Source organism: Numenius arquata, chromosome 2, assembly GCF_964106895.1.
Source record: "Numenius arquata chromosome 2, bNumArq3.hap1.1, whole genome shotgun sequence".
In the NCBI taxonomy this organism is placed as follows: Eukaryota; Metazoa; Chordata; class Aves; order Charadriiformes; family Scolopacidae; genus Numenius; species Numenius arquata.
The window spans coordinates 23,804,735-23,821,359 of NC_133577.1; the positions used below are offsets into that span (position 1 = coordinate 23,804,735).

The 16,625-nt window shown below is 44.2% G+C and overlaps 1 protein-coding gene across 1 annotated transcript in view; it reads right to left on the reverse strand.

The window, feature by feature from the left end:
• TARBP1 (tRNA guanosine 2 -O-methyltransferase TARBP1) overlaps positions 1–7,534 on the reverse strand; it is a 35,943-nt gene extending 28,409 nt beyond the window's left edge. Inside the window, exons 1-8 of the mRNA XM_074161478.1 lie at positions 7,349–7,534; positions 6,694–7,276; positions 6,512–6,609; positions 5,573–5,642; positions 4,542–4,690; positions 3,395–3,447; positions 1,492–1,589; positions 116–251 (exon numbers count right to left, since the gene is read on the reverse strand). Coding sequence (XP_074017579.1) covers positions 116–251; positions 1,492–1,589; positions 3,395–3,447; positions 4,542–4,690; positions 5,573–5,642; positions 6,512–6,609; positions 6,694–7,276; positions 7,349–7,534 — 1,373 coding nt within the window. The remainder of the gene's footprint in view (positions 1–115; positions 252–1,491; positions 1,590–3,394; positions 3,448–4,541; positions 4,691–5,572; positions 5,643–6,511; positions 6,610–6,693; positions 7,277–7,348) is intronic.
• Positions 7,535–16,625: the final 9,091 nt, after the last annotated feature.

The window sequence follows — 16,625 nt, forward strand, 5'->3', positions numbered from 1 at the left end:
ACAGCCACCACATCCTCCCAGAAGTAACAAATATGAATTAAATCCTGGCTCTCCAGATGTTCAGCACTTTTCTTTATAAGAAGTCTGCACAAACACAATGCAGTGTGCATTTTACCTTAAAGCATGAAGTCCTTCAGTGCCCAGTACTTTACATGCAGGAATATATGCCAGAGCCATAGAAAGAAACAAAATGGGGACAGCGCACCAATGCCTACTTGTCATCTTCTGAATAAATTTTAACAGGAAACTACCTTAAAAAAAAAAAAAGTAATCAAAACAAACAATTCAGAGTGATTTCTTGTTCTCCAATGCATTTAAATGATATGGACCCCAGCAAGAGAGTGCTATGATCATTTCTGAAAATTAAATGAAAGACAACGGAGTGATTTCCAAATTACTTCAATGAAAAAAGCACATTGCAAAGAAGCCTGTCAGTAAGGTAATACGGTAAGGATATAACTAGAAATAAATCAAATTTGGGCTTTGGTGATCTGCACTACTCATCATGTTCAGTAATGGAATTTTAAATCAGATTATTTTGAGTACTGGACAATGCCTTTTTTTAAGCTGCTACTCTGTCTGTGTGATGGCAGACCAAAGTACACAGCGATCCAACCAGTTTAATTGGATGCTGACGTGGCAAAAGCAAGCCTCAACAAGAAACCAGAGCTACAGTTTGTAGAAGCAGGTGACCCAGTCTCAGGGTGGCTAATCACAGATTCTCCATTTTGCAACAAAATATATGCCTTGGGACGGAGCAGAGAATAGGGCATCTATGGTGTTACAAACATGTAAGGTATTTACTACCAGAATATGTACCTGTAAATCCAGGACACTGAACAGAGCTGGGTCTACCCTTATTTAATCCAATTAGAACAGATACTAAACTCTGGTCTGTCAAAAGTTGCTTTTTCTTTTCAGCCTACACTAACACCAAAATTCGGAACAATCTCAGAAATCTTCCTCAATCCAACCTCAGAATAAAAGAATCCTTACTCAGCTTCAAACTAAGACTGGCTCTTGTGAATGCCTAATGACACAGGTTGCGACTAAAAAAGTCTGGCATGTAGATTAAAAAAGAAAAAATACCAAAACTAGAAAACCCACACCAACCCCCCCCCCAAAACAAAGAAAGAAAAGAATAGTTCTAAAGATTTTGCTCATCACAGTATTATCTATGCAGAAAAATAAAGAAAAAAGAATCTGCAAATACTGTTCACCTTCAGAATTTAGGAATTTGTTTGGGTTTTTTAATACAAAAAGTAAGTCTGATTCAGTTTGCCCCTAAAACAATTCTGTAGTTTAATACTGCAGCATGCCTCAAAGCCTGTGAAGATCTCTCTCTCTCTCTTCTCTGGAAACACAATCTTTTTTCCCTCAAGTAATGTAGAAAAATAGTGGTAAATGTTTACATGAGATTTGGAAAATGAGACCATAGTTTTTATTTGGTGTGTTTATTTAGAAAAAGATAAAGGTGAAATTGAAATATACCTTTTTCTTCTTCTGGAAGAAGCATGAGATAGGTAGCCAAAAACTTTTGTAGCCTCGTTCCCAAAGGAGGACAGGCTCCCATCAACTGACCTGGTGTCCTGTTGGGTTTTAAAACATCAAATACACAACTGGCATGTTAACAGCTACAAATAGGATTGCCCCTAAACAAAAAAAAAGTGCAGTTCAGTGGTTAATTCACTTCAGAGACTGCTCTAGCAGGCCACAGAGATGGAGTGCATCAGCTGCATCCTACACTTATCCCACTATTCCAGCAGCACCCAGCAAACACACAGACGATGGATCCTTAGAGGATGTCACCTCTAAGGACATGGCAGCAGCACACTCCGGCAATCAAGCACAGCCTCAAGTCCAGTTACTCAGGCCTGAGAGCACCTTACGTTGAGCCCACAGTGAGAAACAGCACTGTCAGTTCAACCCCACACCCACAGAATGACATGGGCCTCCAGGAGCGGGTTGCCAAGGCCCACAGGACAAGATCTGTGGTACATGGTAAGGATGCGACCAGTCTGATCTGGAGAACAGCAAAGACAAATTACCTACACGAGTGGGCAAGGGAGCAAGTTATAAAGTCAGTATAAACAAAACTACAGATCAGCACAGAAGGTTAAGTAAAGACACAAGAAATGCTCCATGAGACTAACAGAGACAACTGGTGTCCCATCAGAGGTCTCAGGAACCTGGCTATCAATGGTTAGCTTCAGACAGTCATGTGATTTTACAGTTTTCTCTCACACAGCCCGACATTAACCATAAGCGCTCTATGTATTCTTGGTATACTCAAACACACACCCTCCTCTACATATCCCAACACTTTCACCAAAAATACAGCAGCTAAGAGAAATTATGAAGCATCCATCCAATACAGCTCTAATATACACACCGAAACACTCAGCACTTGCTTCAACTTCTGACTTCCCATCAGGTACACCCATGGAAAGCAGACTGCAGCCAGCTGACTGAGATACCACCTAACTCCTGCCAGAGCCCAAAGAGGTCATGTTTGCCCTGTCACGTTTAGATGAAACAACCTATTTTGACTACACTTTATCCAGAATCACCCAGTCCAAACTGATCACCGCTTTAATAAACAACAGTCACATTCCTTCCTACCCCCCGAAAAAGTGCATAAATAGGCTGTGCCAACTTTTCTAGCCACCTAACCAGGTCAGCCAGTCAAGGCTCCTCCAACACCGTTCTGAACAGAGTTGCAGACTACTAGCTGCATCGCCTGAGCCACTGCATCTGGCGTAATGCTGAGTGCACAAAGTGCTTTTAGCACATTATTCCCCATTCTCGGTACTCTCCACGCAACTAACACAAAGGACTAAATGCCATCAGTACACTGAATGCGTAGCAAACTTGCAACGCCTCAAACTTTTGTCTGGTTTTTTTATGTATTTACATCAAGGGAAGCCACTGTTGTCTGTCAACCTCAAATACTCTCCTGTGAAAAAGTATTAATTTCCCAAAAGATAATCAGGCACCATTGAAAAAACATTTTATCAGTCATGAATTGGCAACCATTAGAGCAGCCCCCTCTCTCTATGGCAAGAAAATAATGAAGTATTTTTTATCTTCTCAAGTTATTAATTTACCATATCTCACTTCATTTCCAAATTAGTATTTCAACACCAGGCATAAATTAGGACATTAGGGCATCCCTATGTTGCTACTACTAGCATAAAATTGAACCCACTTCTTACTTCACAGCCACCCACCTTTCCTGAAAAACTCTGTACCTGTAGGGAGTTTAGCAACACCATTTGTTTATTAATGTGTTTTCCTTTATCCAAGACCTTACCCACATACTCAAACCAGTATTATTTGAATATATTTCCAATAATCAATATATTTATTTTTAAAAAAAGTATCAGTGGCTTACCTGCTATAAAGGGAACTTTCTGAGAGGGCATCCATTAACGGTCCAATAACAAACTGATAAAAGGAAACAAGAACAATGGCTAAATTTACACTCGCAAGGCACTGTTACATAGAGGCTAACCAGACTTATTTCACCAGCCTTTAAAAGGACAGAGTCAGAAAATAGAGAACACTCTTGCTAGTACTAACTAGTAGCAGCAAAAAGAGGAGGAAACTAAAGAGAAAGGGAAGCAGAAGAATAAACAAGCAATGCAATTTTTTCACTAGGTACATCTCACAGAGCATTGTGAAAGCAGCAGGCAAATAAGAAATCTTTTGGGGAAGAGGATGAAATGAAATAAAAGACTAGAGGCCAACACACGCAGAAAGATTTAGCACATGTTTTAAGGCTGACTGGATTTCAAGTTAGTTGTCAAGAGGCTGACTTAATTTGTGTAAGTCAGAAGCATTAACCTCTGAGGGCAATCCTCCTATGAAGGAGAGTAGGAAAAAAACCAACAGTATAATATATATCACTCCCTACTAAGGTGTAGGCTGGCCAGGGGGATCAACCTACAAATGATACTAATAAAAAAAAAATAATCAAGAACTTTAAACTTAAAATATTTCTTCCCACATATGGAATTTTGTAGTTTGTTTTTTTAATAGGATACAGTAACATACACATTGTACTACAGAGAAATTCACCTCCTCACAGGATCTTCAAAATCCATCCTTAAGCAGGAGATACTATGCACAGACTTGAAGTCTATTGATCAGGTTTATCCAAGACACCGTTCAATCAGTTAATATTAATTAATAATTTTGCAAAGGTTCAGGGGACTCTGAATATCTGAAGCATCAATTATGCCTCTGAGAATTTCACTTCTGGTAAACAAATTTCAATAAATTGGGAGCCAACTTTAATTAGAGAGCATTAGGTTGAAATATAGGCATGAATGCACTCAAAAATGCATTCCCTCTAGCCAGGCCACTTTTCAAGCAATTATATATTTGATGCCACTTACAAATATTGCCATCACTTGCACAACGAAGCTGTCATTTTTACAGAGCGTGTCTAATTCCAACACTACTAAGGCAATTAGTGTTAAGATATATTACAAATTAGAATATCCATTTGTTCCGGCAAGTATCAGTAACACCCTTACCTCTGAAAAACAAAGCGAATTTGGAAGATGCTTTGTTTCATAAAGCTCCAGAAAATGAAGAACGCCTTCCTTCATCAATGTTTTATTCTCACTCTCAAACATTCGTTTATAGATGCACATGTGCCATGATGGGTGAAACAACCAACAACCTGTTACAAAAGCAAATTATTCTAGATTGACACAGAAATGACAGTGACACATTAGCATACTAACACACAACACACTGACATTCTGGACAACATCACAGTCAATTCACAGGACATTTCAGAAGGATGATTATAGCTATTAGATTTATAAAACTACCCTGCTAAATCTCCAATACAAAAAAAGTATTTATTAACATGGCTTTCAAAACTTACCCTCTAAATTTTAGTACTTACAAATTAAAATGACTAACAAATGCAAAAACCACATCCTTTTTCCTGCAACTGTCCTCATCTCAACACTGTATTCACCTGCAACACTTCCCCATTAACAGTCTTCCCACTTTACAAATCTCTGAACCTTAACTTCTAACATCTTGTACTACCTAATTAGATGCGTTCCGTTTTGCCCTACAACAGATGACACTACATCCTTCACCGTGTTGTCTCAGCACTCATTTAATTTTTTCTTTCCCCACTTCCAGTGAGGGAGTTGTGAAGGTAACTTGGCTCTCATGACTCACCCCAAGAATCTCTGGCTTTGTTTTATTTTCACATTAGCTTAAGTAAAGCAAAACATCGTGAAAAAAGGACCATTTAGTTGGGTTTGCCAATAGGAAAAAAAAATATTTCAAGATATCATAGCAAGCAATAAGCATATGCTAGCATTTTTTCTTCTTGGATCATAGTGGCACTGCCCCTGCATATCTGGCAAGCAACCTATGCATATAGCAGACCCACAAAACTGGAATAGCCACCCAGAAAACAGCTACTTTGAGAAACAAAACATAATAAAAAACTGCTACTAATACAGCAGAAGGAAAAAAAAAAAAGCGTGACTTAACTGCCTAATATTTAGGAGATGTTTCAGGAAAAGTTATGTCTTACCTTTTTCCCCTGATATAGCATGATCAAATAAACTGTTTAGTTTTGGTAATACTGGCTTTATGACATGGATCTGAAACACAAATCAGATGTAATGTAAGTAGTCAGTTTATATCTCAAACCTAGGAACTGGCACTTACTCATGGGCTAGAATTTACTCTCGATAGCATTAACACAGTAAATGACAACACAACTCCACTTAAACAAACCTGCAATGCCTCTGCAACTGATCCCAGCACTTGGTATGTAACACTCAATCGCAGTTTAGCACTTAAGAAAAATTGATACTTCCATGCTAGTGTATCATAATACTCCCTAATAATCAACCGTTCTATTAATCAAAAATAGAACAAACCAGCACAAATCTCTAAAATTAAACATCCTTGTAAATACTATTTCTCTCAGTTACAGAACAATTATGTACAAACAAAATAAAATAACTAAAAAGAGGTATTCACGACTAACAGTTAACACCACAATACCATAGAATTATGGAAGCCTCAGGTCAACAGGAATCTTTCTGCCAAGTCCACTAAACGCCGAGTCAAACTCATTAATTTTCACCCAAAGCACAGATGAAGCTCCCCCGCTGCTGAAGAGAGGTTATTAAGTTGCAACAGCCTGACTTTCACTAAGAAACGGGTCACCCGCGGTCTTGCAATTAGCTGCGATCCAGATTTTCCTTTCTTAGTTCTATTCACTGCTTTAACCAGAAATATTCCAAAGAGAGAAGCGAGCTTTGAATTTATTCCAAACAAGCAAATCCAACATGCTTTAAGTATTTAAAATTAGAAATAAAAATACTCCTGTTAATGGTTACTCAGATACCCTCAATGACCAAAGCTGGAAATATTTCACCCAACAAAAACGCCTCCGGCGCGTGTGCCAGAAGTGAGGTGTGACAGACAGCTACGACGCGCGCAGGTTTTAGGGTGCTCCTACCTGGTTTCCTTCCAAAGTTTCCATTATCAAAATGTAAGTTTCCCAAAACTGCTGAAGTTTCTCGCTCTTTTCAGCAGACCACCAAAACAGACTCGATTCTGACAGAAAAAGAAAGAGTTTCTCCTTCAGCCGCGCCCGCCTCCCTCCCGCCCCCCTGCCGCCGCCCCCCGGCCCCGCCGTACCGTCTCCGCCGTCCGTGGGGCAGCGCAGCTCGCCGCCCTGCCCGCCGCTGAGGTCCAGGGCTCGCTTCAGCAGGTAGCGGGCCCGCCTGCGGCACAGCCCGTCCCGCTCCGTCAGGCCCTCCTGCACCACCCGCCAGAACCGCGGGCACAGCCGGGCGTCCAGAGCCGGCCCCGGCGGGCCCCCCGGCAGCAGGGCGTCGGCCATAGCGCTGAGGGCCAGCAGCGCCCGCCCTGCCCGCGGCGCCCCACCGCCGCCCAGCAGCCCCTCCCAGACGCTTCGCAGGGCCGCCCCGTTGCCGCTCAGTGCCGGCAGCAGCCGCCCGGCCACCAGCGCCGCCGCCTCCTCCTCTCCTTTCCCCCCGCCCTCCTCCCGAACCAGCGCCAGCGCCGCCGCCACGCACCCGGCCACCAGCGCCGGCTCCTCCAGCCGCGGCGCCGCCGCCACCAGCGCCTCCACCGCCGCCTCCGCGCCCGCCCCGCCGCCCGCCGCCAGCTCGGCCAGCGCGTCGCGGGCCAGCCGCGCCGCCAGCGGCGGCCCGCACAGCTGCACGCAGTGCCGCAGGGCCCCCCGCGCCGCCCGCCCCAGCCGCTCCCCGCAGCCCCCTCCCGCCGCCTCCCCGCCGCGCAGCAGCGGCCGGCACCGCTCCAGCGCCACCTCCCAGGCGACCCGCCGCAGCGCCTCGGCCTCGCCCGGCGGTGGCGGCGGCGCGGCCGCCAGGCGCTGGAGCAGGAGGCGCAGCGCCTCCGCCCGCTCGGCGGAGAGCGGCGCGCTGAGGGCCCGCAGCAGCGCGCAGGGGTCCCCGCCGCCGGCCAGCAGCGCGTCGGCCAGCACCACCTCCATCCTGCGGGGGGGAACGGCGCGGAGCGTCGCGGGAGCGTCGCGCCTGCGCATGCGGGGGCGGGCGGGGCTCGGCCGGACGGCGCGCGGCGGACGGCGGCGCCCGGTCGCCTGAGGGGTGGCGGAGGGCCGGTGGGCGCCTCAAGCGGGGCGCTGAGGGACGCGAGACCCGGGGGTCGGTCGTAGAAGTCGGGGGAGCTGCGTGGCTGCCGTGCGGGGGCTGGGGAGAAAGCGACCGGAAAGCTTCTGGGTCGTGCGGTGCTGTGTACCCCCGCAGGCCTGCACGCCCACGGGGATGCGCGTCCCGGCTTCCAGCTGTCGGGGCTGCTAAGCAAAGCTCGACCCTCCTGTGTGTTCTCGAGGGCGGAGCGCAGGAGGGTCTACCCAAGACATCTTGGTTGTCAGCACCGTGTTTGAGGGGGTGAATTTCCTTCATTGTGCATCTTAGAAATTCTCTTTACGTGCAACTTCATGCACGTTGCAACACAAGATCAAGCAGCAGTAATACACAAAAGGCTCTGTTTTACCATCTTTTGGACTTCTTGTTGCATTTATGCCAATATAAGTTGTTGACACCAGTCTACGTTGTCATCACAGCATTCCGGAGGTCTGCCTGAAGGCCCTGTGTCCGCCTTGGGAAGAGAGATCAGAGTGGTTCCTGGGTGCTGGTTCCGTGCTCCTAGCTTGGTACAAGGGTCCTGGCCACCGGCACTGGGGCCAGAGAACAACTCCCAAGCAGTTGAATGTACTACTGCAGCCAAAGTGTATCACTAAGAAAAGCAACCCGATTTCCAGTAGCTGTAAATTCACTATACAAGATCAGAATTCCCTTGAAAAATAATTTAGAGATTGGCATATCAAAAATGGTGGCAAACCAACTCTCCTAGAAGACGTGGTTGTAGCAAAGGGCAAACCTGGAACCTTCTATTCCTCTGAAAGCAATGGACAGCAAATTCCTTGCGCAGCAGCACGGGTACAACATGGTTTCCAATGTGTATGGGAGCTACCAGACTGGCCAGAGCCATAGTTGCTTAGGCATCTAATGAAGAAGAATGGCTTATTGAAAGTTCTCGGTGTGAGCTCCCGCTTAATCCCTCTCTCCACATCACATGAGTACAGGCTCTCCTTTTCCTGGTTATCCGTTTTCCCTAAACTTCATTAGAAATTTGTTGAGAGCCTACCAATTGCAAAATGGTTGAAGCTTCTTACTAGAAATGGACGTGTAGTGTGACTATACATGCAATATATTCTAGAAAAAGCAGGTTTATTTAAAACCTGCTAGCTGACACAGTTTCTGTATGCCTTACCACTCTGCATGTGTTCAGTTACATATAAAATACAGAATCTAGAAAAAGCTCAAGAAAACAGTTTGAACTGGTACATTTACTTAAGTGTAAAGTAAAACCTCTTCTTTGCAGAAGAACATTTTTCAGAGGAGGAATGAGTGTAATGTATGTTAGTAAATAGGATCCTTACAGTTGAAATCTCTTTCATGCTGTAATACGTTTTGTTTGCTTTTCCATTTGCTCTGATCACAGAATCACAGAATGTTATGGGGTTGGAAGGGACCTCTGGAGATCAGCTAGTCCAACCCCCCTGCCAAAGCAGGTCCACCCAGAGCAGGTTGCACAGGAACGTGTCCAGGCGGGTTTTGAATGTCTCCAGAGACAGAGACTCCACCACCTCTCTGGGCAGCCTGTTCCAGTGCTCTGCCACCCTCAAAGTAAAGAAGTTCCTCCTCGTGTTTAGATGGAACTTCTTATGTACAGGTTTGTGCCCATTTCCTCTTGTCCTATCCCTGGGCACCACTGAAAAAAGACCGGCCCCACCCTCTTAACACCCTCCCTTTAAGTATTTATAGGCAATGATCAGATCCCCCCTCAGCCTTCTCTTCTCCAGACTAAAAAGACCCAAGTCCCTCAGCCTTTCCTCATAAGAGAGATGCTCCAGGCCCCTCATCATCTTTGTAGTCCTCTGCTGTACCATGTCCAGCAGTTTCCTGTCTGTCTTGAACTGGGGAGCCCAGAACTGGACACAGTACTCCTTCTGTGTCCTACTGCCTTTAGTAATTCTTCCATTACTTACTTACAGCATGCAGTCTGGTGACTTGTGGGTGTTTCTTTTATCAGGCTTGAAAAAGTGCCAGGCAGGGTATTCCCTTCTTTATTACATTCTTACTCTTCCCTTCCAGGCACCTGTAAAACTTAACTAAAAGAAGTGTAAAAGGTCTGCACAAAAAGTGGTAATCAAAATGGAATAAAATACTAGGTGCTGTGCTATTTCTCTGTTATTCTCTGAGTTCTGCCTTGCCTTTATTTTTATCACAGCGGGGCACCAAATCTGAAGTCTTATTTCGTCAAGTTAAACATCAGCATGTGAATTTGAACTGTTTTCCCTGCAGATGGTCTTACTAGACAAAAAGAAGTGGGTGAGAAATTAAGGCAATGGGAGATTAGGCTGGGAAGCTTCTGAGTGGAATGTGATGCAGAAAAATAAACAACAACAAGAAAAAAAGCCCAGAAAGGTGGATATGGAGTTAAGAGAGAGAAAAGGAGCAAGAAGCAGCATTTTGTAATTTTCAAATGGCCAGAGCCATAACATTCACACCCACTTGTGGTACTCATTAAGTGTCCTCGTTCTAGGACCTTAAATTTGTGCTTCCCAGCTCTACAGTTCCAACACATACCCCAACTTCACCAAAGACCACGTCCTGTTCTGTTTTCTCCACTTTCCAAGCTTATTCCAACCCTTTCCTGCCTTCTTCCTGAGCCAGCCCTGCTCGCAGGCTCCCAGCCTGCCAGCTGCAGCCACATCTAGGATCCCAAAGCCCTTTCAGCCTGGACTTACTGCACCAGCTTCAGCCCTCAAAACACCCCACACTCACTGATTGCTCTCTGCACTCCTGTTTAGAAGATATTCTATATTCCCTGACCTATCCAGGTCCCTTCCAGCCTCAGCGCATGGGCTAGATCAAAGGTTGAAATAGCTTGATTTTTTTTTTTTAAGAGAGGACAGCCCGCAGATGCTTGCTTTATTTCTGCCATATGATATATTCTCCCTCAATCAGATTACTCTGTTTTAAAAACCTAATACTAAGAGGAATTACCTGAAGCATCAAACCCAGTCCACCACAATAGCAGACAGCCCTCAAATAAATGGCCAGTCTGGACATGTCCTCTTCACAAGCCACTACTATCTATAGGCCACAAAATGCTGCTCAACTCCCTGTAACAGGCGTTGGGCTTACTACACACTCCTCTCCCTTAACCAGAGTCTCTGTGCCATTTAATACTATTCCTGAGCCTATGGGAGGCAGGACAAAGATGCGAAACACATATTATTGTTGATTCTTACCTGAACTTTATAACAGCACCTTTGCTGATGATTTGGATTTCCAGCACATGATAACTAGCTGACAAAGTTAGGGCTGATTTTACACCTCAGACACTTAATGATAAGAGGTTATTGGTTTTCATGAGGACCCATAATGGTACACCAATTTAGTAATAGAAGAGGACTGAGGTTCCTTCCTCACACGCCTAGTTAAAAAATCACTGCCTTAATTAACTGCATACTCTGTAGTAGACAAATTGTATACTTGTTCTGATGTAAATGTTTTCCCTTGTGATCACACCACCAGGCAATTCTGTATGAGGAACAATGCGTGGATGATCATTCCACCAGTTGGTTGTATTGGAAAAGGATCATGGACAAAACTACAGTATAAACTACAGACAATTACTTAAAAGCCACTTACAATTTTGGAAGTATGTTTTATGCTGTTGCCATAAAGCCACTGCTGAGCTAAGCCACCACATTAAACTATTAGAGCCCAGGCCAAAAATATGTCTTTAAAAAGTTTCGTGTTGATGGTGGGTTTGAAACACACAAAATACAGTTCTTGTCATGTAAACTCCTAGAGTCCTGTATTACCACCTGCACAATAACAGGCAATTCCACACAGTTTATAAGGAGTAGGGCTTAACTGACCCTGCAGCGTCATTTTCTTTCCTTGCTGGAGTCCACTGGAGTGTGTCTGTGTAGTGTAACATCTCTAGTGGGACCAGGTACATGAAACAGCCTTTTCCCTCCTCTCCCGCTGCGAGCAGGAGAAGTAGATGGGGGATTTCTGAAAAAGAGTCATGTGGAAAATTTCCTACCACATCCCTATCCCACAATAAAAAGGGAGAATGAAATGAAAAGCACATATATGTTCCATAAAAGAAGCTTTATCAGATAGTTAGGTATATTCATGTCCTCTTCTAGGTTTCCTTGGTGCTGTTGTGCAAAAAAACAGCAGCGCACATGGCTTTTACACGTATCTCACTCCAAGACAGCACTTGCAGTGGGGAGCATGCATGGGGAAAGGTGACCGGGTACTATGGTAAAGGTTCATGCCCAAGTACAGACATATATGTATCTTTTAGGTTTAGGTGATGTGGAATAATTCCTAAAATATAATTTTTATTAGAAATATATAGCATTGTTCACACATTAAGGAAAGGTATAAAATCGAAACATTTCCAGAGTGGAACACAGCAGCAGCTGGTATGCAAGGAATCCGCTACATCTATGACTCCCTGAACAATATTGCTTGCAAAAGCAACACGGAGGATGGAGTGGAGTGAAGATTCCATGGCCAAGCTCTGTGATTACACAGCAGAATGGGAACAAAGTGATCCTATGGAAGTGGTAAGCGGCATGCTTGCTACCCTGAGCCAACAGTCTGTCAAATTTTGATGAAATGCTGTCCTTTGTGCGAACTTTGCTCATTATAATGTCATTATAATGCCAAAACACACCTCCAGCCCGAAGGCTACCCGCCTCCAAGGTGCGACCACTTCTCCTTGAGTCTGCGCCCTGAATTTTTCGTAAACTATACCTTTAAATGCGAGGCGAGAGAATTTTACACCAATCATAATAAAGGTATTTATGAGTAAAGTCACTCAAACTCCACCTTGAAGGTAAAAAATAATATAAAAATAACCCGAGAAAGGGGGGATGCTAGGGAAGACACCATCGTAAACAAGTCAGGGAGGACCCCATCACGGACTGCCTCTGACTCCCGGGACCAGTCGACGGGCTGAGCCTTTCTTCCCCCCCATAGGGACGCCTGTGGGTAAGACTTAGACTATACTGAGTGCTTCCTCGGGGAACTTAGAAATCTCTCTGGAGGGTTACCTGTTACATTTATAGCCAGGCTGTACTGTTTGTAACTTTGTCACGCGCTTTGTGCCATTAACATTTTTTCTTTTACTCGCACGTGCTTTGCAGACTGTACTTATCACTGGCAAACCAAAAGAACCTTTATATCTGTTGCTTAAATAAACTGCACTGCTTAAGTAGCTAGCCGTTTCGGTTTCTCACTGAACGCGACCAGACACTAAGGTGCGGCCGTGCTAGTTTGTGAGCACGACTAGACTGAAGGTGCAGTCCACTGTCAGTGTATCCAGAATCGGGATAGTTTAATATACTAAACGCGACTGGACTGATAGTGGTGAATTGGGCATCACTCAGAATTTAAACCCAGCTGCCCCGAGCCTCCCACCTCGGTGAGGAGTGTTAGAACGCAAGGGGGTTTATTTTCTGCCAGAACTATTTTGCCTCTTCACGCAACAGGTGAAGCTGGACAAGCTGGGTGGAAGTGGAAGGACTAGGAAAGGGCAGTTACTGAGAAACTTCTGCTCTCTGCCAGGGCATAAGGAAAAAGAGAGTTACAAGAGGTGAGAAAGGGAAGGAATAAACTCACCTCATTTTTGGCAGTTTGCCCTAAAGTCCTTGAGCTCCCTTGCTAAGAGGGATAGAGGCAGAAGTGTTCAAACTGAAAGCAGAAATAATCGATAGGCAGCCAGGAAACCTGGTCACAACATCTCTCCAAAGAGGCTGTGCTGTTATCTCCTGATTCTCTCGTTCTTGTTTCATTCACCCTGCGTCGCTTCTAAACCTTTCTTCTGGCTCTTTCATGTCACAATGCAAGCATGTCTTAATCTTTACCATTTTAAAATTAGATTCAGCTTGTCCCTCCAGCTATCACCTTCTCTCCTTCCTCCCTTTAATTTCTGAACTTACTACCCACTTACAGTGAGCCTGGAGTTTGTCCTCTCCAGTTCCATTTCAGTGTTAATTTCAACACTTGCATCCCAGTCTGATTCTTATATCCCAATCTGACTGACAGTATGTCTGCTGTTATTACCGTATGTCAGCTTTCACTGCCCACAAGCTACCTGCTGAGCAGCTGGCTCCAAGTTTCTATCATCAAACTCCATTGTGAAATATGAACAAACCTTGGATCTTGCAAATTCTATCTGTAGAATTTCCCCCAAACAGGCCCATTCCTATGTACCCACATACTTAATATTATTGTCTGGGCTGTCATCATACTACATCCACGTCCCCTTCCCTGGCTTAACAGAAGCAATCTTGCCCTAATTAGATCTTGCCATTGTGAAGATCTATTTCTTAGCCTGCTGTTGTGACCTTGCCACTTCTCCCTTTATGTCCCTCTGCTGGCTCCCTCCTCTGTGCTACATCAAACACATGCTGCTTCTTTTCCCTTTCCCTGTCCAGGCCCATTAGCCTATCCTTCCCTATCCTTTTATCAAATACCAAGACATTGACTTCCACACTGACCTACCCATGCTGCCAGTCTTAATTGTTCCTATATTAGACTTTCAAGTAAGATGTCATGCTTTTTGCTTTTTTTCTCGTGCTAACTCCCACCTCATTTCCTCTTTTATACCCCAAACACCCCTTTTGTTGTCACACTGACACAAATTTTTAGGCAGCACATGGTCTATGACCTTCTGTGGTCTATGGCCTTCTATGCGGAGTGATAAGCTGATTCTCTGCCACTGTGTATCTTGTCATCTATTTGGGCTGCGTATTTCCCCCAGTGACAATCAGTGCAGTACTATTGGTAGAGAATAAGGATAACATTAATTGTGATAAATAAACAAACAAATAAATAAAATCAGAAACAGGCAATGTGTCAAGCCACACGGAAGGAAAGCCAAAGTAGCCTAAGCTTTGCAACTGAGTTTTTGTGAGGAGGAGAATAAAAGGCAAATGTAAAGGTGGATCACGGAGATAATTGCTGTAAGAGCTGAAGTTTTTCTAGCTTTTCATGCACTCGTACTTCCCCATGTACATTCAGACTTGTTCAGGCTCATGAAGAGTTAGTTCAGATCCAGCTCTAGCTCCAAATTTTTCAACCAGACCCATCTCCAAAGAACACATGGAAACATGAGAGTGAAGCCTTCATAATCTCTGCAGAACAGAAGATGGTGCTGTTGTCGCTGACATGTGCCTTCCAATTTTTTTTCTGGTGAAAACAAAGCAAGTGATAGTGGAGAAAAAGAGAGGAGAGGAAAATAAAAGGAAAGATGTAGGAAGAAAGTTATTTTCCAAGATTTTTACTGAAGAAATTTAGAAACTCTAAGAGAAGAATGATAAAAGCACCAAAAAAAAAGAAAAGGGGGGGGGGCTATTCCAGATCTGGAATTTTCAAGAGGTGTTAGTGCAGAGGGAGGTGTAAAAGCAATTAGGAGAAGCAGAGAGGCAGCACAGACCTTATGCTGGATGCACTCTTCCCCATTTCCCTGAAGATACTATAACCTAGGCTTAGGAAGGTGCCGAATACTGTCAGTTCCCCATTGACTCTCTAAGGAGCTGGTTTTGATCATCAACACCTGGGAAGATCAGGCTTAGCGTGTCTCAAGCCAGGCATTTGAAAACAGACATAAAAAAAACAGTGGGAATTTTCAAAAAATAGCTTTAAATAATTGAGTGGGGAAGGAGGAAGAACAGAATCGGGCAGGGAACAAGAAGCCGTGGCGGCAGAGCGGGCCCTCTCACACTGGATCATGGACTACACGCTCTCTGCACTATCAGGGCTGTGCTACACGGCTTCCTTTCTTTATCTACACAGGAAAAGAGAGCACAGGAAAGACACGGTAAGGTATCTTTAGGTCAGTACTGTTAGTATTGTGCTGTGAGATTACCCACATCTAGGTAAGAGATTCCAGCCTGAAATTCTTTCACTGGTCAGGACAGCTACATTCACCAGAAACACTCTGATATTCCTGGGCTTTTTAGGGTGTTTCCTTTAAAAATGAAGCTAGAGTTCTACTGTTGTTACACTGTAAACATCCTTTGTTCAGAAGCAGCATTTAAAGGCAGCTGTTGAAAAGCAGTTGTGTCCAATTAACCATTCCTAATGATGGGAAGTTGCAAACCTATACTATGCAGTTTGTCACTGTGAGCTATAGAGGGGAAGTTAAGCTACTAAATCTCTAGTTAGACTGGGTACAGTGGAACGGGCAGGAAAAGATGAATTAGGAAAAAGAATTAGATATAATCCTTCCCCATCTGCCTTTATTTTGCTAACCTACTTGACAGGACAGTACCAAAATCTGCAGTCACTTTTTATCTGCTTCATGTAGCTGAAGAGCATTTGTTGTACAGACTGGAATTAAAATATTTCCGAGTAACAGTTGGCTTTCCCATTTGTTGACCCCATTTCCTTTCCTTTTTAAAAAAAATTTAGGACTTTCCATTCAGCTGTGGGTTTTTTGAACTCTCCCCCTTGCTAGGATTCAGAGTCGGGTGGTAAAGCTTAAATAGATTTTACCGCTGGCTCTACAGGGAAGCAAAAGGACTGTTAAACTGTATGGAATCCATGGTTCTCCAGCTTTCCACCTGAAAAGCATTTACAAATCTGGAAGAAATGTGGCAATTGAGAGAATGTCCATATGGTATCACATTTTCTCCATAACAGCTTTTGTCTGTAGGTCTTCATCTAGCAAATCATGTAAACATCAGCTTATCTCTAAGCACATGCCTATTTTGCTGCCTCTGGATTTTAGTGCACAGGAGATTCTACTGATAATGAACCAGATAAGAGGATCTACTGTAGTGGGGAAAATACTCTGTCGCTTCTGCATGAAAATCTACCAGCTGCAACCCTGGGAGCCTTTAGTCTTTTTAAAGCCCTGGTGTTATTACTGGGAGTAATACTACAGGAAGATGGATAAAAAAAATTTCCCAAATATAACCGAAGCAAACCACAAGAACCAATCCAGTTCTCACTTACTTC